Source organism: Sprattus sprattus (genome assembly GCF_963457725.1).
Source record: "Sprattus sprattus genome assembly, chromosome: 2".
Classification (NCBI taxonomy): domain Eukaryota; kingdom Metazoa; phylum Chordata; class Actinopteri; order Clupeiformes; family Clupeidae; genus Sprattus; species Sprattus sprattus.
The window spans coordinates 70,460,679-70,480,678 of NC_137921.1; the positions used below are offsets into that span (position 1 = coordinate 70,460,679).

The 20,000-nt window shown below is 45.4% G+C and overlaps 1 protein-coding gene across 1 annotated transcript in view; it reads right to left on the reverse strand.

The window, feature by feature from the left end:
- nrxn3b (neurexin 3b) overlaps positions 1-20,000 on the reverse strand; it is a gene marked incomplete at both ends in the record, with an annotated part of 235,846 nt that overhangs the window by 157,400 nt on the left and 58,446 nt on the right. The window contains 3 exons of the mRNA XM_080831883.1: positions 4,222-4,611; positions 6,419-6,857; positions 19,393-19,554. Of these exons, the coding sequence (XP_080688009.1) occupies positions 4,222-4,611; positions 6,419-6,857; positions 19,393-19,554 (991 nt within the window). The remainder of the gene's footprint in view (positions 1-4,221; positions 4,612-6,418; positions 6,858-19,392; positions 19,555-20,000) is intronic.

The window sequence follows — 20,000 nt, forward strand, 5'->3', positions numbered from 1 at the left end:
AAATGATCTCAAATCAGGGCTCCCTTGCTGGTCCCACTCCTTGGGAAGCGTGCTGTTGAACCGACTGCAAAGCACCGGCTTTTTAAGTTGGCGTCGTGTCAGAGACGATTGTATTACGAGCATGTTCCGTTAGTTAACTAGCCCAGTTCATAAGCAGCACATCTATCAATCACCACAGTGTGCCGGGTGGCTAAAGAGGGAGCTCTAAATCTCTGCTCTATAATGCCAGAGGCTTCAGGGGAGGGCATCGATCTCAAAGGCCACAAAGAACCCTCCCTTCATGCGGGAATAAACAAAGTACGTCTGCCTAAACCTGACAACTAGGAAATATTGACCTGACCTATTAAATATTACTCCAAGCAGGAAAAACAAAAAAAAGGGCAGAGATCAAGGTTGAGTTTTAATTCAGTTGTCTTCTTAATTACGAGTATGCTGGTTCTGGTGTGAATCACTTTTTAATGTCTTGTGTGAACTGACTTCAGTGGAAAACTATAAAAAAAAAAAGCCCGCTGTATGAGAGAATAACAAAATGTGATCAAGCACACTAAGATATAAAATATTTCACAGACGTTCTGTTATTCGTTGCATATATAATACAACTCCTCAGAACCATTTGCTTCAATGACAATACTGATAACCACACTAGTAATTTAAAATACACAGTAGCCAGATAGTGATTATTATCTATTTCTATATGTGTGTGTGTGTATATGTGTGTGTGTGTATATGTGTGTGTGTGTGTGTGTGTGTGTGTTTCTATCCAAATGTATGACTGCCTCACAAATATAAATGGATACATACACATGATATGTCACAGTGGGTAGTCACTGCGCTGCTCTTAGGATGCCTTCCGGAGAGCAGTGATAATTACAGAACGTCCTCCCCTGTGTGTGTGTGTGTGTGTGTGTGTGTGTGTGTGTGTGTGTGTGTGTGTGTGTGTGTGTGTGTGTGTGTGTGTGTATGAACGTTACAGAACGTCCTCCCCTGTGCCTTATATAATGATAGTCGCTGTCACCCTGTGCTTTGCATTGTTTGATGCGGTGAAGGCAATTTCATGTGACAACCCTCTGTGCATATAGGTTTTCTTACAGCCCGATGATGTGAGCAGCCATGTCTAAGAATGTACATAAAACCTCCACATCCTCATCCTTTAGGGAGAAGGCTTTTTATTTTCTAAAGGGAGAAGAGTTAGACGGCATTAACATGGGATGGAACAGTGAGATGAAACATGGGACCAAATAGCCAGCGGCAGGAAGCATGTTTGTGTGATATGTTGTCTGCTGTAGGACGCAGGAATCTGGGAGAGGGGAGGAGGACTGTAAAAACATGGCAGGCGTGACACGGCGTGACACGGTCACCACGGTGATAGCATTGTCCAATGCATGGCTCCACGATAGTATAAAGGAACGGCGTAGTCATGGCACAACACCAGTATATATATCCACCGTACCGCTCACACTCCCACCCGGTCTCAGTCGTACTCCTGCGACAGACCTCAATCAAGACGTCAAGCGGACCACGTGACTCGTGATGCCAGTCACCTTACAAATGTTGTGACGCGGGGGGTATGAAAAACCCCACAGGGGATGGTACCTATCAGCTCGCCCCCTGCTGGCCAGTCATACACCTACTACAGCCCTCTGTCAAAACAATTAAAGGTCCACTCTAAAACCCCACAAGCCAACCAATCAACGGAGGGTGTTCGCCAACAGTGTGGCCTTGCAGGCATCTAGGGTTAGGGTTAGGGTTAGGGCCACATGTTCGGCAACAGTGTGGCCTTGCAGGCATCCCAAAGAGCCCCACAGGTTTAAACTGACTGCCCTGTCGGCAGTGATTTAGCTGCTGTGGTACGTGGAGCCCTAGACACCAGCATCTGTGACGGCAGGAGGAGGAGACCATAGAGACCCCACTGAGAACAAGAGCAAAGGGGAGGAGAGGAGAGAGGAGAGGAGAGGAGAGGGGAGGAGAGGAGAGGGGAGGAGAGGGGAGGAGAGGAGGAGAGGAGAGGAGAGGAGAGGGGAGAATAGGAGAGGAGAGGAGAGGAGAGGGGAGGAGAGGAGAGGAGGGGAGGGGAGAGGAGAGGGGAGGAGAGGAGAGGAGAGGAGAGGAGAGGAGAGGAGAGGAGAGGAGAGGAGCCAACACGGGGCAAACGGGAGGAGGTGAGGGGAGGTGAGGGGTGGTGAGCGGGCGGGGCGTGATGCCAGCACGTGATGTTGGTCCTGTCTGGGAGGGGAAATGGTGGTGGCTACCTGCGTTAAAACATGCTTCCAACAGCATAGCACATTTATGCACCCATGCACATACACACACACACACACACACACACACACACACACACACACACACATACTTGTGCGCGCACACATACACACACATTCACACAAACAAAAACACACACACACACACACACACACACACACACACACACACACACTTGGGCAATACACACACCCACTCAGACATATATGAACATATACAGTATATGCACACATGCGCACACTCGGACATACACGGGCACATATATGCACGCACGCACACACACACATACAGACATAAATGCACTCATGCAGACATGCATGCACGCACAAACGCACACAACATGCCACATGACCGTGCGGCGTGTGGCCCCCTCGCCTCCGAGAGCTTTAAAAATAGAGCGCTCTCCAGGACCCATGCAAGGTTAACACAACTGGACAGCGTGCTCCTTCTGCTACTGGCTGCTGCCTCACAGGCAAACACACCCCACCACACACACACACACACACACACACACACACACACACACACACACCCACACACACACACACACACACAGACACACGCACACTCAGCCAACACACAGAGAAAAGCTTTCATCACCTCCCTCTCCCCTCCCTTTTAAATACATTACATTTTTGATTTCAAAAGCATTACTGCTCTATGTGTGTGTGTGCTTCTTTTCCTTCCCTTTCTTCTTGGAGGCATTTCACGTGTAAAGGCTTTGTCAGTGTTGCCTCCGCTGTGTCACGCAATGCTAGCTGGTGGAACCCTATAACTCTGAGGTGTTAAAACCACCCACTGCTGTGTGAGTGTGTTGGGGGGGGGGGGGGGGGGGGGGATTGAGCCTGCTGTTTCAAAATGGCTGCCAGGGACGCATCATGATGCATCTCCACCGGTGCAAGACGTCTCGGACAATTTCGATTTACTCCCAGAGCCTTGCCACAACAAACACCTTGCCCCCAAGGGCAGTTTTTCTTGCCAAGTTTATCGTATTTTACAAGACTAAGGCCCCGACCGAGTCAAACCATCTGGCAAACCCCTGAAAATCCCTGCAAAATAACAGAGGAGGAGAGACACAAAGAGAAAGAGAGAGGGATAGAGAGAGAGAGACTGAGAGAGAGAAAAAACGAGCAAGAGAGAAAATCCAGCAATGTAATACAAAGATAGCATCCCCAATAGCTCAGAGTGCCACTATCTACAAAGTGTCATAAAAACTTGTAGGCGAGCTCTTAAATCCACATGCAAGAGGCATCGCCTTTCTTCTGCTTCATTTCTGAACCTACTCTGAGAATAACAAACCTTTACACAAAGGCTCGATGCGAAGAAAAAAATCCTATTAAATCTTTCTCTGATGCTTGCGTACATAAAGCCCAATCCTCATGGAGCTACACTAAATAACAAAAGAAGACTGCATACCAAAAAAAAACAACTGCTGTCCACAGCTGAGGAAAACCGAATCTTCTTCATGCTCTGGTGTTATACTATGAACTCAGCATGGATTCTTCCCATGCACTGGACTTAATGAACCTTAGGCCACAGGGGGTACTGGTGCAACATGGATGTGCATCATATTGCCATAATCACGTCCACACATTACAGTACTGCTTTAATCAACATCTTATAAATGCAATTTTGTTTTAAATGTTAACAATAGTCCTACACGCGGTTGGAGTTAGGGTTTGGTTGTGGTCATGTACTTTATATTAGGTGTAAGTGGATGTACTGTATGTGGGTGTTTATACATAATGAGTGTGTATTCCCTCTAGATAATGGTCTTATCAATGTGAACACATGTCATCACATGTATTTCTGCTTAGATGCATGTCATTACGTATACATTTCTTAGCTATATGCACTAGTCTGATTATCCTTTCACTTCAAGCCATTTTGTGAAATTTCTTGTGTGTGTGTGTGTGTGTGCACGTATATTACTGTGTCAGCGTTCATGCACGCTTAACTGACCTCTTTCACAGGTTCTGGCCCAGTAGCCGGTACCGGTGCAGTCGCAGATGAAGCGGTTCCAGCCCTCCTTGCAGGCGCCGTTGTTCTTGCAGGGGTTGGAGTCGCAGTGCTTCCCCGTGGGCTTGCTGCACGACACCTTGATGCCGTTCTGCGAGCCGTTCTGCGCCTGGGCGATCTGCTTGATGTCGTTGCTGCGGCCGTCGATGAACATGTCGCGCACGCATCCCACATAGCCGTAGTTCAGCATGGCCGTCCACAGCTCCGTGGGCAGGACCAGGTCCACCCGGTTGTCCGGGAGACCGCCCAGGTACAGGTCACCCTCCAGGTCCAGGATCTCGTTTTCACCGCTGGCAGTGAAGGGAGTCCGCCGGCTGTCCACCGACATGATGCCTGGAATATAAACCCCGCAATATTTCCGTCAAAACCTGATGAAGAGCTCAATACTGATGTAAGTATTACTGACTCATTTACATTTATTCATCTAGCAGACGCTTTTATCCAAAGCAACTCACAAGGACACATTTTTTACATTTACACTGATGGCACACTGCACATCAGGAGCAATTAGGTGTTGAGTGTCTTGCCCAAGGACACTTCGACAGGGAATCGAACTAGCAACCTTCTGATTACTAAACGACTTCTCTACCTCCTGTACCACTGTCACCCCTCTCAAGCTATCCCTCCTGCCACAGCATTTAGCCAAGGTGTATAAATCCACTGGTGAAAGAAGTAAAGAATGAGGATGTGGAACTTTATTTCATAGTTAATTATATGCCTTTAATAAATAATAAATCAATTTGATACTTTGAAAGCAGAATATAGTATGGCCACTGAATATAAGGTTCGTAAATACTTTTGCCTGGATTACTGTGACTTTCGGTATAAACCACGGCCATTTCCAGACTTCCATCCGAATACAGACACAGACGTATCATTTTGTTGGCTAAACAGATACAATTGCAGATATAAATAATGATGTCTCTGTACACCTCTAGGAGGTAGGGAGGGAGGGGAATGAATGCGAGCAGAAGAGTACTCACTGCTCAAGCGAGCCGAAAGAACTATAACGTATTCTCTTTGCGGCTGGGATTACTCCTGAACAGAGGAAGGGAGCCAGCAAGGACATCTCGATTCCGCTCACTGTTTCCACAGATGTTTAATCATGCAAGGCCTGAATCCAACCAAAAAAAACCTGCACACCCTCAAGTCCTATATGTCTGATTCTCTTCCCTCCCCTCGCCAAGAATCAGAGCTTCTGCTACTTCTCACTGCACTCGGCTGGTGATTAATCAAAGCTGTGCTCGTTGATGCAAGGGTAAATTGGCTTCTCTTGCGGGATGTATACCGAGGAGGCTGGGCCGTAAAATAACAGCCCCGCTCTCTTGCTTTAACATACCGGATAACGAATGACTCTGGTTGGATAGGGCCCCGTGTCTGGCACAGATATGGCTCGGATCTGGCCCTGATCGGACCACAGATGTGGTCCAGGCTCACCAGAAAGACTTCCCTTCGTGAGTTGGAGGAGCAGTAGAGGTCTCATCTCTCCTCTTATCCGTCCCACCGATGCATCATTTTGGCAGAGAACTAACACACCTCACACCTCTTTCCCCACCGATTGGGACTTTCGTTCAATAATATGACAATAATATTCATATTCACAACATGGCTTTGCTTTTTTAATGCCTCTGTCCATTTTTATTCAATAACGAGGTTTAGTGTATGACAGACAAAATAATATTGAAAAAATACCTAAGCGGGGGGCTTTGTAAACTTTCCAAATGCGGTGAGATAATAACCTTTCTTAAGGTTATCAGAGGGAGTTAAGGCTAAGTAAATTGTTTCGTGCAACATTTCTTTCTAGTGTTTTAATCTCAGTTGCATGGACATGGCAGTTTGATTCTGCATACAGACAGCCTGAGCTGCAGGGTGGGCTGTTGTTGCTGTTCGTCCCTTTCATTAGGGTCTTAATAAGGTCTAGCCATTCAGCATTTCAGCTCTCTAATTCAATCTCATCATTTCTTAATAGCGTTTTGTTATCATGTATCAAGTTTGCCCCAAGCCGTGTTATCGACCTCGGTAAAAACAAGAATCAGAAATAGGTTTTCCAAGTACGTTTCCACATAAAAGGAATTTGTGAAGAGCGAAATGAATTAAAACAAAGACGAAGTGCAGCTAGAACATCCTCAGCAGGACTGACCTGATCTCCCGTCCCTCTGGATGTCCACATGGTGCCAGTTCCCATCGTTGACCTTGCTCTGCGTGGCCTTGACCTTGATGGTGCCCGAGCCCATGTCCAGCAGCAGGTACAGATTACCCTCTAGGAGTTCCACGGCGAAGTAGTCCACCTTGTTGTTCCTCTGTCCGCGGGCGTCCCTCCGGTCCTGGGGCTTGCCCTGGGTGAAGAGGATCAGGCCGTTGGGCTCGGACGTGCGGAAGTCGAAGGAGATGGATCCCACGCGCTTGGTGTTCCACTTGGGCAGGCTGAGGTAGGACTCGGGCGTCTCGAAGGAGATGGGGTCCAGGATGGCCACGTGCTCGCACTTGAACACCACGTCGCCCTGCACCTTCATCTTGGGGTCCACGATGCGAGCCAGACGAGACAACTCCAGGCGGATGTCGTTGTTCTTATACACCACCTGACACCAGAATGGAAAAAGAGAACCCATATTAGTGTTCATTACTGATTTCATAGGGCAGCAGGCTATAAGCTACACGCGTGACGTAATGATAGCCCGTCAATGGCACAACATCAAAGGAAAGAGTTGAGAAGAATTGTTATTTGGGATGCTAGAGTAACGGGAAACCTTTGTGGGGCAGGTGAAACGGCATTTTCATTTGTGGATGTGTTGAGTCTTTTGAGGGAATCATATCAAGAGGGATTATGATGTTTGCTGTAAAGATAAGCCACTTATCATTTGTTTGGTTCAAGTCCAACAGACATCAGTACATGAAAAATATTAAGTTCTAAAAATATTTAAACTGTTCAAATGTCATTGTGACACTTATATTGTCGTGTTGAATTGATGAATGCCCAGCTCAAATCAAACCATCAAAGTGTAATCATTGCTGTGGTCTTCACATTATCTAACATGTAGGCATATGACCCCAGTAAACATCCATGAAAACAACCTTCATAAGAAATTTGGGAAATTATTTATGGAAAATATAGTGATAGGGTAAGTGAAAAGGTTGGTAGCGATGGGTAGCTTAATTTCTTTAGGGGACAAAAGTCCGATAACCACGTATGCGCTACAGAAAATAATGCCCTGTACAGTATAAGTGCTTACCAATTGATACACCAAAAATATCAAGGTAATTTTCAAAGCATTTTCTCACAAAATAACAAAAAAAACTTGTTTAATGGAAAAACAGACTCCAACAGAAGATTGTGAGAAAAGTTTTTGTCTTTGTTAAATGGAGTGACTCGCAATAACTAAAAACAATCAGGAAAGAAGACTTTTCAAGGCACGTATGAATAAACCAAGCAAAGATTCTCATAATATTCGGAAACTGCGGAAACAATGACGTTTCGGCATCTTGATTAATTCCCTCTTTGCTCTCCCAAGTTCAAGGCAAAGCAGGTGAGCATTAATCAGGACAGGGAAACAAAGGAGGAGTGTGATGGTAAACAATGAATGACAAGGAAGGAAATGTATCATCCACCTCAGCTCCTCCCTCTGTTATAAATAGGTAGCCTTTTTCAATTGCAATAAAGTCTTTTACTGAGCACATAGGCGAATAAGATTTGATAATTAGACAACAGGAAATGTAATCTGAGCATCTGATGAGATTTCAATGTTTCATGTAGACACTGATTCATTATTACCGTAGGCTAGCTTTATGATGATGCTAATTGCTATCACTAGCGACACTCACTATTACAAAAACTCTTTTTCTATTTTATATTAAGCAGCTTTATGTGGTTGGTACTACTAATTAATGCAACATTGAACTCGGTCAGACCCGTTGTGAATGTCCGTTTCAGCATCCCATGTTAGCAACAAAACTGTGCAATAAACTGTGGAAGTGAAACGAACATTTTATGGAATTATCCCATCTGTAGACAGAGAAATTGCCCTCCTTCTTACATCTTAATTACCTCTATACTGTGAGACATTTTAGAACAGGAGGGAAGACAACACAATGATTAGTGGCCTGAACTGAGTGAGTATTATGCCGTAAAATATTTTTTGTAGCACATTCAGGCCCCGATGAATGATAGTACTGGATTATTTCATTCACTGGCTGTGTGGCATTGAGTGTAGCCGCATAGCCTAAGTAGCAATTTGGTGACATATTTTGTTGAGTTAAATGATCGGCCAATTTAGTTATTGATTCAATGTTACGCTGTTAGACTGAGTAAAGATCATATTAGATGCATCTGGCAGATGTGAAAACCAAGAGGCAGGTTCAATTTTCAAGGAAGGAGGGAAGTGGCAGAATGTCTGCCTCAAAACTATTTCCATGCAACGCCTGCCTTTTTGATCAGACACACCCTCATGAGGCGTCGGCCCGCCTTCGAAGGCGCTTAGGTCTGTGCGCACGTTATGACCAAATGAATGCCCTAGTAATCAAAATAGCCTTTTACGATGCCCTTCTCTTTCTCTGTCTCTCGTGTAACAACTTGGTGGTGCGCATCTTTCAAATTAGGGCTCACTGTTTTGGTGTCCAGCACCTGAATCCTACTGTGGATGTGTTTGCCTGTGCACGTCCTAACAATGACCCTCTCTACAGTATTCATTATTCGATCATTTTAGTTCCCAGAGTTCATTATTTGCATGATGGTATGAGAACAGTCTGGTAACTCAAGAAGGCGTGACATTGCACACACCTCCTCCAGAGATATTTACATCCTCTGACCAGATGGATACCCGTGCCAAGGTTAAAGAATACCGGACAGGATTATGGGACCTCAATCTTAACCAGTGAATATCACATTTACAGCTCCTATGCTAAAGTCATATTGCCCTGCATTAATGCCAGGGTTAAGGAGTAACTTACAAAATAAATGTAACTGTACTCTGTTAAAGTTACTGAGAAACAATATGTTAAATTACAGATACAAATCAAAATGTATCTAAATATATTCTTTTTCATAAAAAACTTGAACTCCTATATGTAGACTTCAACATTCATTATGTTGCTATGCATCTTGTCGGCATCTAGAAAAGCTACCTTTGTTAATTTCAAATTTTGAACGTTGTTTTGAGGTGTTGGTTCTCCTGTATGAATTTGCACTGCCTCTCATCTGCCAATCAAAAAGCAATCAAATGTAATAAGTTACATTACCTTGATGAAGTCATTAAAATAGTTTCATTATGTATTACATTTTTAATCTGTCACGTATTACGTTTGAAGCAACCTTCCCAACCCTGATTAATGCATAGTCAAAAATAACAACAACGACAAAGAAAAAAATACAAAAAGGGGGGACGAACTGTGAATTGAAATCCAGTGAAGCAGAAAATTAAAGGATATTTTTTCTCCTCTGAAGAAAGAGCTCTTTCGGGTATATAGGGCAGTGTGCTCTGAGCAAACAGCAGTTGTATTTGAGAACACAGCTGTCAGCAAACAGATTTCACAGCCATGGGATTACAGATAATCCTGGAAGATTTGACAGTAAATCAACACAGGTGCCCAGAGAACTGCACTGGCTGAGTAAATGAGGGACAGAGAGATAGAACAAAGGAAGAGAGGAAGAGAGAGAGAGAGAGAGAGACATATTATATATACAGACAGAAAGAGTTAAAGAGAAGGAGAGATAGAGAGAAATATAGATAGAAAGAAAGAGAGGGTGAGAGTATTACATGAGGCCTGTGGGCTGCCAGAACAACACACACACACACACACACACACACACACACACACACACACACACACACACACACAACTAAACAGTCCAAAATTAGCAGAGTTGTAAATTTACTGAGAATATTCTAGAAGAAGAAGCCCCCCCCCCCCCCCCCCCCACCCCACCCCCCACCCCTCAACAATAACAGCCTATCACAATCAAGCTCCACTGTGAGTGATCCATCCTGGGACCTATCAGTTATGACTACAGTGGCCATTATGTCCTGCTGATCAATACAGGCGTAATGGAAATAATGCAGTGAGAGAGGAAGATCCACTGTGTTCCCGTGTTTACAGGCCTCCTGTGTGTGTGTGTGTGTGTGTGTGTGTGTGTGTGTGTGTGTGTGTGTGTGTGTCTGTGTGTGTGTGTTCCCGTGTTTCCAGGCCTCCTCAACGTTCATCCACATACATTAAGCCTCCTTTATTATCCTCTCCGAACCCCTGACGAGGGCCTCAGGAGCCCCATCCATAACCCAAGCACAGGGATTTAATGACTCCATAAAGCCGGCTCCGCCATCAAACTGCGGAGCCTGGGTATCGATCGGGCCCCTGGGTGGGGGGGGGGGGGGCTCACTGGGGGGGGGGTGGGTAATGGAGAGAGGGGTGTGGAGAGGTGCCCTAATCTCACTGTGATCAGTGTCTTCTGAGCTACGCCCCAGCGCAATGAGAGGGCTTCTGCTATTCCACCCGAGCAGACACACACACACACACACACACACACACACACACACACAGAGAGGCGGAACGCCTCCATACCAACTCAACACCTCCACATCTCCTATCAGCCCTAACCCTACCCACCCACCCCCGAAACCACAGCTGGGGACTCATGCCTGACAAGGAGATAACTCTATTCACGGCCAGGGTAAGTGTGTGTGTGTGTGTGTGTGTGTGTGTGTGTGTGCGTGTGGGGGGGGGGTGCAGAAAATCAATGTCCAGTTTCACAAGGGTGGTGAATGTGTGTGTGTGTGGGGTGGGGGCATGGTTGGCTGGCAATGATAACAGTGACGTCATATCAAAGAGAAAGATCATGACGCCGGCCTTTGGGAGGATCAGGGGTTGATTGCATCCATGAATCGATATGCTTCGTACACAACTATCTTAGTCTTAACCATACATTCAACTGGTTCCAATAGAGTATTTTATGCATTTGTTTAGTGCTGCTTACATAAGTGTTTGGCACATCGATCGGCGGAGATCAACAGATAACAAGATTTGGCTTTGGATTTGGTAACAGACCTTGGTCCCCTAAGAGCTAAGTACACAGACGATCCGACATGAATTCCCTGGTGATTACTAGGGAACAGGCAGATGAAAACCCATCGGATTGCAATGGCGCCAGATGCAGCACATCTATTATACCTCAGATAAAAGGCCACGCATGTTTTTGTAATGATATACTGCATACACTATTTGTACATGTTCATTCATTTAGAAAACGTTTTTTTTTTTTGTCATAAATTAACAGTGTGCTATGAATAAAACAACAACCATACCGACGCATGAAAGCAAATGGCATTCCTCGATCTGCTCCGTGTCACCCTATAAATGATTTCATCGTGCCTGCCATTCATTCGTAATGTGTACGTTTTTAAGTTTCCGTGCCTTGTCACAGAGCTATAACACAAAACGACGACATGCGACACGGAACGCCGACTTGAATTTAATTGCTGTGAGAAGACACATTTGAATCAAAACACTTCAACGCGCCGCCGGAACTCTTATACAAGGCGGGATATCCCAACATAAAAAAATTAGGCCTACAAAATCCATACACGGTTGAACTAATTAGCACTTTGGTTATGTACACAGTGTGAGAGGAGTGTGTGTAAGACGGATGAGGTCTGGCCCACTGTGATTGCGCGTCTGGATGATGTGTGCTGGGGTGGGGGGGAGAGGAGGGAAGGGGAGCGGGGGCTAGGGAAGGGGAGCGGGGGCTATGAGGAGCCCAGGAAGCGAGCGAGGAGTTCCCCCCTCTGTGTTATCTCACAGGGGCAGCCCTGGCTGGTTGGAATGACAGCACCCATATCAGCGTGCAGCACAAAAGCTGCCTCACCAGCCAGAGCCAGCCCCATATCAGCAGCTAGTGTCCTCTCTACCCCCCCCCCCACCCCACCCCACAATATTTAAAGGTAGGGCTGTCTCCCATGAGCCTACGAATAGGAGGGGGAAAGGAGAGAGGACTAGCACGTATGATGAAGCTGATTGCCATGTCCTAAAAGAGCAGCAGAGCCAGGAGCAGGATAGGCCCTGATCTGGCCCTGATCTGGCCCAAGTCTGGCAGATGACGGACAGGTCTGCACCAAAGTCAGTTGCTGTCGGAGGTAGCTAGTGAGTATGCTAGTGAGTGTGCTAGTGAGTATGCTAGTGAGTATGCTAGTGAGTATGCTAGTGAGTGTGCTAGTGAGTGTGCTAGTGAGTATGCTAGTGAGTATGCTAGTGAGTATGCTAGTGAGTATGCTAGTGAGTATGCTAGTGAGTATGCTAGTGAGTATGCTAGTGAGTATGCTAGTGAGTATGCTAGTGAGTATGCTAGTGAGTATGCTAGTGAGTATGCTAGTGAGTATGCTAGTGAGTATGCTAGTGAGTATGCTAGTGAGTATGCTAGTGAGTTTGCTAGTGAGTATGCTAGTGAGTATGCCAATGGAAGGGGAGGGACTAGCTCTCATTATCACACTAGCCAATAGCTTCTGTCTTGCTGAAAAAATATAAATTTCCTCTGCTGTGACAGACTAGATTTTAATTTTAATTAATAAAGACTACATTTAAATTTCATTAAATGTATCATGCCAGTTATTGATTAATCTATCTATCTATCTATCTATATATCTATCTATCTATCTATCTATCTATCCATCCATTCATTCATAACTCACATTATCAGCCGTGAATTGTCACATGGTTAGAATATTCACAAGAATGATTTTCTCCACAAATAAGTACATTGCTAATATGAATATTAAAGAGATCATTGAAAACATGTTATATAGGTTCAGAGATTTTCAATGTCCTATCCTAACACAAAAACAAAACACCATAAGCCTTTCTTAACATGAACATTTCTAGGGTTACAGTGACACTGCCACCTATCTAAAACATCTGGATAGGCCTATTCACAGTAGTGGGATACCCAAACACACAGGATACCTAAAACATCTGGATAGGCCTATTCACAGTAGTGGGATACCCAAACAAACAGGATATCTAAAACATCTGGATAGGCCTATTCACAGTAGTGGGATACCCAAACAAACAGGATATCTAAAACATCTGGATAGGCCTATTCACAGTAGTGGGATACCCAAACAAACAGGATATCTAAAACATCTGGATAGGCCTATTCACAGTAGTGGGATACCCAAACAAACAGGATATCTAAAACATCTGGATAGGCCTATTCACAGTAGTGGGATACCCAAACACACAGGATATCTGTTCCAGACCAGTGGCTGATCATCAAACATAGAGAGGATGCCGTCTCAGTTAGTAAGTTAGTGATTAGTTCACCCTGAAAAACATTATCTCCTCCAAAAAAAAAAATTATAATAATTAAAAAGGCGTCACATCCTTTGTCTGCCATGCACACACACCACATTTGTCTTTTTGTCTCTATTTCCCCACCCAATGTTTCTCTCTCTATTCCTCCCTGTTTCTCTCTCTATCCCTCCCTGTTTCTCTCTCTATCCCTCCCTGTTTCTCTCTCTATCCCTCCCTGTTTCTCTCTCTATCCCTCCCTCTTTCTCTCTCTATCCCTCCCTGTTTCTCTCTCTATCCCTCCCTGTTTCTCTCTCTATCCCTCCCTGTTTCTCTCTCTATCCCTCCCTGTTTCTCTCTCTATCCCTCCCTGTTTCTCTCTCTATCCCTCCCTCTTTCTCTCTCTATCCCTCCCTGTTTCTCTCTCTATCCCTCCCTCTTTCTCTCTCTATCCCTCCCTGTTTCTCTCTCTATCCCTCCCTCTTCCTCTCTCTATCCCTCCCTGTTTCTCTCTCTATCCCTCCCTGTTTCTCTCTCTATCCCTCCCTGTTTCTCTCTCTATCCCTCCCTCTTTCTCTCTCTATCCCTCCCTGTTTCTCTCTCTATCCCTCCCTGTTTCTCTCTCTATCCCTCCCTCTTCCTCTGGCTCCACCCTCCTCTTTATCTCCCCCAGTGAGAGACACATAGACACATAAACATGGATGGCATAAATAAGCGGCACATTAAAACACAAGCTGTCGCTTCAGACAACCGGGCTTGACGCGGGTGCCCCCGTAGTGCCCCCGTGGTGCCCGCAGGCACGGGTACGGGTACGCTTGGGACCGTCACATGACCACGGAGCCACATGGCCGTGCATGAGTGGCACGGGCGAATACAGCCAACCCTCTCTGCCCGAGGCCTGCCAACCCCCACATCACGACCATGACAAAAACCAACCAACCAACCAACCATCCAACCAGCATGTAGGGCGAGGGAGACTGTGAAAGCCATCCAACCAGCATGTAGGGCGAGGGAGACTGTGAAAGCCATCCAACCAGCATGTAGGAAGACTGCTAAGACTTCCCAGCATGCAACGGTGACACAATGAATGGCAATTCACTCAAGTAGTCATCTCTTTCTCTTTCTCTTTCTCTTTCTCTTTCTCTTTCACACAAAGCACCTGACATTTCATTCATCATGCTCACCATTTCTCTCTCTCTCTCTCTCTCTCTCTCTCTCTCTCTCTCTCTCTCTCTCTCTCTCTCTCTCTCTCTCTCTCCCTCTCCCTCTGTAGCTGTTCACCCTACTCTTATTTCTATGACTTCTTACTTTTTTTTTGTACAACTCTGAGCTGACCTCTTGCTTTGATCTAACTGGAGGACAAGTCTACACAGGTCCAGTCCCAACCCTGTCCCATTCCCTTCCATTCCAGAACCACTGCAGCACTGACAAAAAGACTCTGACTCACAATGATCTGACACCACCAGCGAGTAAAGTTTGAATCAAATCATAATTATTGTCACCATGAGAACACAGAAGGAGAGACGTGGATCAGCAGAGACCAAACAACAGGGGCCAACAACACACTGGTGAAGGACCTGTGTGTGTGTGTGTGTGTGTGTGTGTGTGTGTGTGTGTGTGTGTGTGTGTGTGTGTGTGTGTGTGTGTGTGTGTGTGTGTGCTTGCGTGTGTGTGTGTGTGTGTGTGTTTTGCAGGACGAGTGCCAAAACCTCCTCCCACAGCAGTGACACCAGGTAACACACACACACACACGCACACACACTAGCTCCTCTGTCAGGCAGTCAGCTAGCAGTAAGACTAACGCCGTGGGCTGAGCTGAGCTGCCAGATATGACTTAAGTCTGAAGTAGGGGGTTCAAATCTCATGGTCCATCCACATGCGGGACTGATCATTGCCATTTTATAACAGTAAGCATTGGCCAGACTGGCAACCTAGTTTATGTCTCTGGCAACCTAGTTTAGAGCTGGTGATGTTTGATTCTTTGTTGAAATGTTTTGTTGCTTAACAACATGGCGATACTTTTGGTGCAGCCATGTTGTGGGAGACAGTGCCAACATGATATAAAGAGCCTGAAGCCTGTGAAAGTATTTGAAACCATGTTTTAGGGTTTCCGCTCAGCACCTGCTATACTTCACCAGAACTGCAACGGAAAACTAAAAGCAATGCACTCTATGTTTGAAGTAATCGGCTTGTGTGGGACGACCAAATCACAGCTGTGATGCAATTGGTGATTACACCATTGCATTCCATTGTTTACCTGACCTAAGAGGATTCCAACTATCCTATCCATTCCATTCCAATATCCATTTACATCACATCGCACACATTTATTCAAATCATTCACTGAAGAGAAATAAAACCATATCTCTGCTTAATCTATTCAACTGTTTCTAGAAATTAGATTTTCTCATTTGACCCATGACACCATATCACATCAATCCTATTCCATGACAGGAACACGATGCTGTACAGTGGTGAGTCGAGAGGATAAACTGCAGGACACCGACATATAAACCTCTGTCATTAACCCAACTGAAGGTTGTCCTGTGGGACACTGACATATAAACCTTTGTCATTAACCCAACTGAAGGTTGTCCTGTGGGACACTGACATATAAACCTTTGTCATTAACCCAACTGAAGGTTGTCCTGTGGGTTGAGCCCCAGCTTGGCGGCGCACGGACAGCCCAGCTATTCCTGCATGTGTTTGGGAGGGGTGGGAGAGGAGGCGCACTGATATAGGGGTGGGAGAGGAGGCGCACTGATATTAATGGCCGTCTTTGGGAGGGGTGGGAGAGGAGGCGCACTGATATAGGGGTGGGAGAGGAGGCGCACTGATATTAATGGCCTTGGCTGGAAATGGAGAGTAATCAGACAGGGAGCCCCAGCACTCTGTCAGGAGATAAAACTGCTCCAGACAAGGTGACTTTCCATTATAGGGGTTATTACATGCCACCAACCCGTCTCTCTCTGGGAGCACAGTACAGGTATAGTCCAAGGGTGTGTGTGTGTGTCTGTGTGTCTCTGTGTGTGTGTGTTGTGTGCGTGTCGTGTGCAGATGTGTGACTGTGTGTGTGTGTGTGTGTGTCTTGTGGGTGCGTGTGTGTTGGTGCGTGTGTGTGTGTCGTGTGGATGCTTGTGTGTGCGGGTCCACGTGTGTGTGTGTGTGTGTGTGTGTGTGTGTGTGTGTCTGTCTGTCTGTCTGTTTGTGTGCATGTGTGTAGGCGTACGTGTCTGTGCATGAAAAAGACAGAAAGATGAATAATCCGTGTAGAACGAGGGCATATTTATATACTGCCCTGTCCAAATACACACTAGAAAGACGTGAAAAAGCTCACTGTTGGGGGGGGGGGGGGGGAGGGGTCGAACACTGGAGAATTTGATCTGCCCAATCAAGGGCAAGAGGAGGGGCATGGACAAGACATGGATGTGCTTAGCAGGCAGTACTGGCTGACCTTGGCCTACAGCTGGAAGAGGAAAAGCCTCCCAAGAGTGGGGTCCACTCCACTCATCACCCTCCCCGCACCCCAGAGCTGAAAGGGGGTTAGGGGGCCACTGCCCCACACTACCTTCTGTTCACTGATTCACCGCCGTGGTGGAATCTGAGACTGAATAGTTATCCTCAGAAATATCATATGGTTTGTTGTTATGAGGAGTATGAGGAGAACTATAAAAATAGCCTCATTATAGGATACTGCTAGTGCATTATAGGATACTGCTAGTGCATTATAGGATACTGCTAGTGCATTATAGAATACTGCTAGTGCATTATAGGATACTGCTAGTGCATTATAGGATACTGCTAGTGCATTATAGAATACTGCTAGTGCATTATAGAATACTGCTAGTGCATTATAGGATACTGCTAGTGCATTATAGGATACTGCTAGTGCATTATAGGATACTGCTAGTGCATTTTCTTCGAAGAATGGCAGCGTTCTATAATCCTGTAGAGCAGTGGTTCTCAAACGTTTCACTGTGAGTACCACCTCAGAAAATATTTGGCTTTCCAAGTACCACCATTGTAACTATCATTGACCTTTGGTAGCATGCCGCGGGATAGGAACTAAGCATGGCTCAGATAAATAACAAACTTAAATTATAGGGATCTACTAGTTGTTTCAATGATTTTTAAATATATTTAATGATTAATATCCTAGTCATAAAAAATGTGAACACTGTCTAAGTACCACCAAGAGGGAGCCGCGTACCACCAGTGTTACACGTACCACAGTTTGAGAACCACTGCTGTAGAGGTCTGTTCTACTCCCTGTGACATCTACCTAGGATGCTTTATGGGTTCAGTTGTTGGAGGCTTCTTGAGAACACGATGCAAAAGCAAAAGAGAAACAAGAAGATGAAAGATATATGCGCGCAAATATTTGAGCGTACGTGTGTTTGCGTGAGGTTTTTTCACCTGAAGGTCGGAAAACTGAACAAAGAGATATTAGAGACACACCAACATACACTAACTACTACATACCATTAAGCCAAGGCCAAAACACAGTCAGAGATCCTAGAAATCCCCATTACTGACTGAACACATCAGCCCTCAACAGAGCGTGAAGCTTAGAGAAAACACTGTGATAACTGCCCTAACGTAAATGTACAGCAAGGCCATCGGCACTCTACATGGGGTCATACTTCTTGCATTCCACGGCTTTTATCCAACTATCATAATTGAGGTTGCTCATCACACTGTCCTTAATCATAGTAATCCCTCTCAAATGACAGCGTTATCGCCGCTAATGTCTCGGAAAAAGGTTACGTGATGTATTTGCTCTGATAAATATGGCCCCCTGCTGAGGCTGTGATGTCTGATAGTAATTACTGAATTAGAGAGGTGAGAAAAGGAAGACTGTTTCCTCAGTAGGATGGCGCTGAAGCCACAAACAGTTAGATTTTAACCACGAAAGACTAATCCGACATCGCCACATCAAACGTGGCATTATGCGGGTATAAGTAATATATACGTACGTGGCCTTGTGGGGAAGTGACAGCTGAATATTCTACTAAAATGGAGTTAATCATTTTGTATCTTGCTATATAAGCGTAAAATGGAGAATGGATGGTAGGCTACGCTTTCGTTTATGAACCTGTTGAGCAGGAAGATTAAGATGGGTCCGCGCACAGCTAGTGCTAACCTCAGCACGTTTGAGAAATTATTGGACACTGCATATTCAAATATGTGTAATTCTAAAGGATGAATGTGTGTATGAGTGTGTGTGTGTGTGTGTGTGCTTATGAGATAGGGAGAGCGTGAGTGTGAGTGTGAGAGTGTAAGTGAGTGTGTGTGTGTGTGTGAGTATGTGTAAGTGTGTGTGTGTAAGTGTGTGTGAGAGAGTGAGTGCGAGTGTGTGTAAGTGAGTGTGTGTGTGAGTGTGTAAGTGAGAGAGAGTGAGTGTGAGTGTGTGTAAGTGAGTGTGTGTGTGAGAGTGAGTGTAAGTGTGTGTGTGAGAGTGAGTGCGAGTGTGTGTGTAAGTGAGTGTGTAAGTGAGAGAGAGTGAGTGTGAGTGTGTGTAAGTGAGTGTGTGTGTGAGTGTGTAAGTGAGTGAGAGTGTGTGAGTGTGTGTAAGTGAGTGTGTGTGTAAGTGAGTGTGTGTGTGAGTGTGTAAGTGAGTGAGAGTGTGTGAGTGTGTGTAAGTGAGTGTGTGTGTAAGTGAGTGTGTGTGTGAGAGTGAGAGTGAGTGAGAGTGTGTGAGTGTGTGTAAGTGAGTGTGTGTGTAAGTGAGTGTGTGTGTGAGTGTGTAAGTGAGTGTGTGTGTGTGTGTGTGTGTGAGTGTGTGTGTGTGTGAGTGTGTGTGTGCATCTCAGAGTGAATGGTATAATCATGTCTGAGATTCCTCACCTCTTTCAGGCAGCCCATGAAGTTGTTGCTGACAGGTGATCCGGGCAGGTCAGCTGTGCTTGGACTGCCTCCCACGTAGAAGAAGTCATCGGAGCCCAGCATGGTGTAGTCCTCCTGAGTGTAGCCCGTGGTGGTGAGAATGCCATCCACCGATATCGTCACCTGTTCGGCAGGAAATGACAGATAATTACTTCCTGTGTGTTGAGAGGGTTCTCCTTCTGCGGTGCCTATTGGCTAAGAGCTGATTCAAGTTTTTTTTCTGCCTTGTTTCTACGTATTATGCTGGAAATGTGCGGGCTATTGTCAAACCCTTTGGACCATTTGAATTGGATCAGAGAGCGTTTTGGAGTTAATTCATGATTTTCAGTATAGGTTCACAGGACAGGTAAAGAAAGTATGTGCAAGCCATATTTTCTTTATCTTGATGGGGGTAAGAAAATGGATATATTTATTTGGTTTGGAGAATTCTTGTTACGGGTTAGTAAATGTTAAAAGCAAGGACAAATTGCTTGTACTTGTTTTAGGATTCAGGGTTTCAATTTGTAAATTCATTCACACACACACACACACGTGCGTGCGCGCACACACACACAGACACACAGACACAC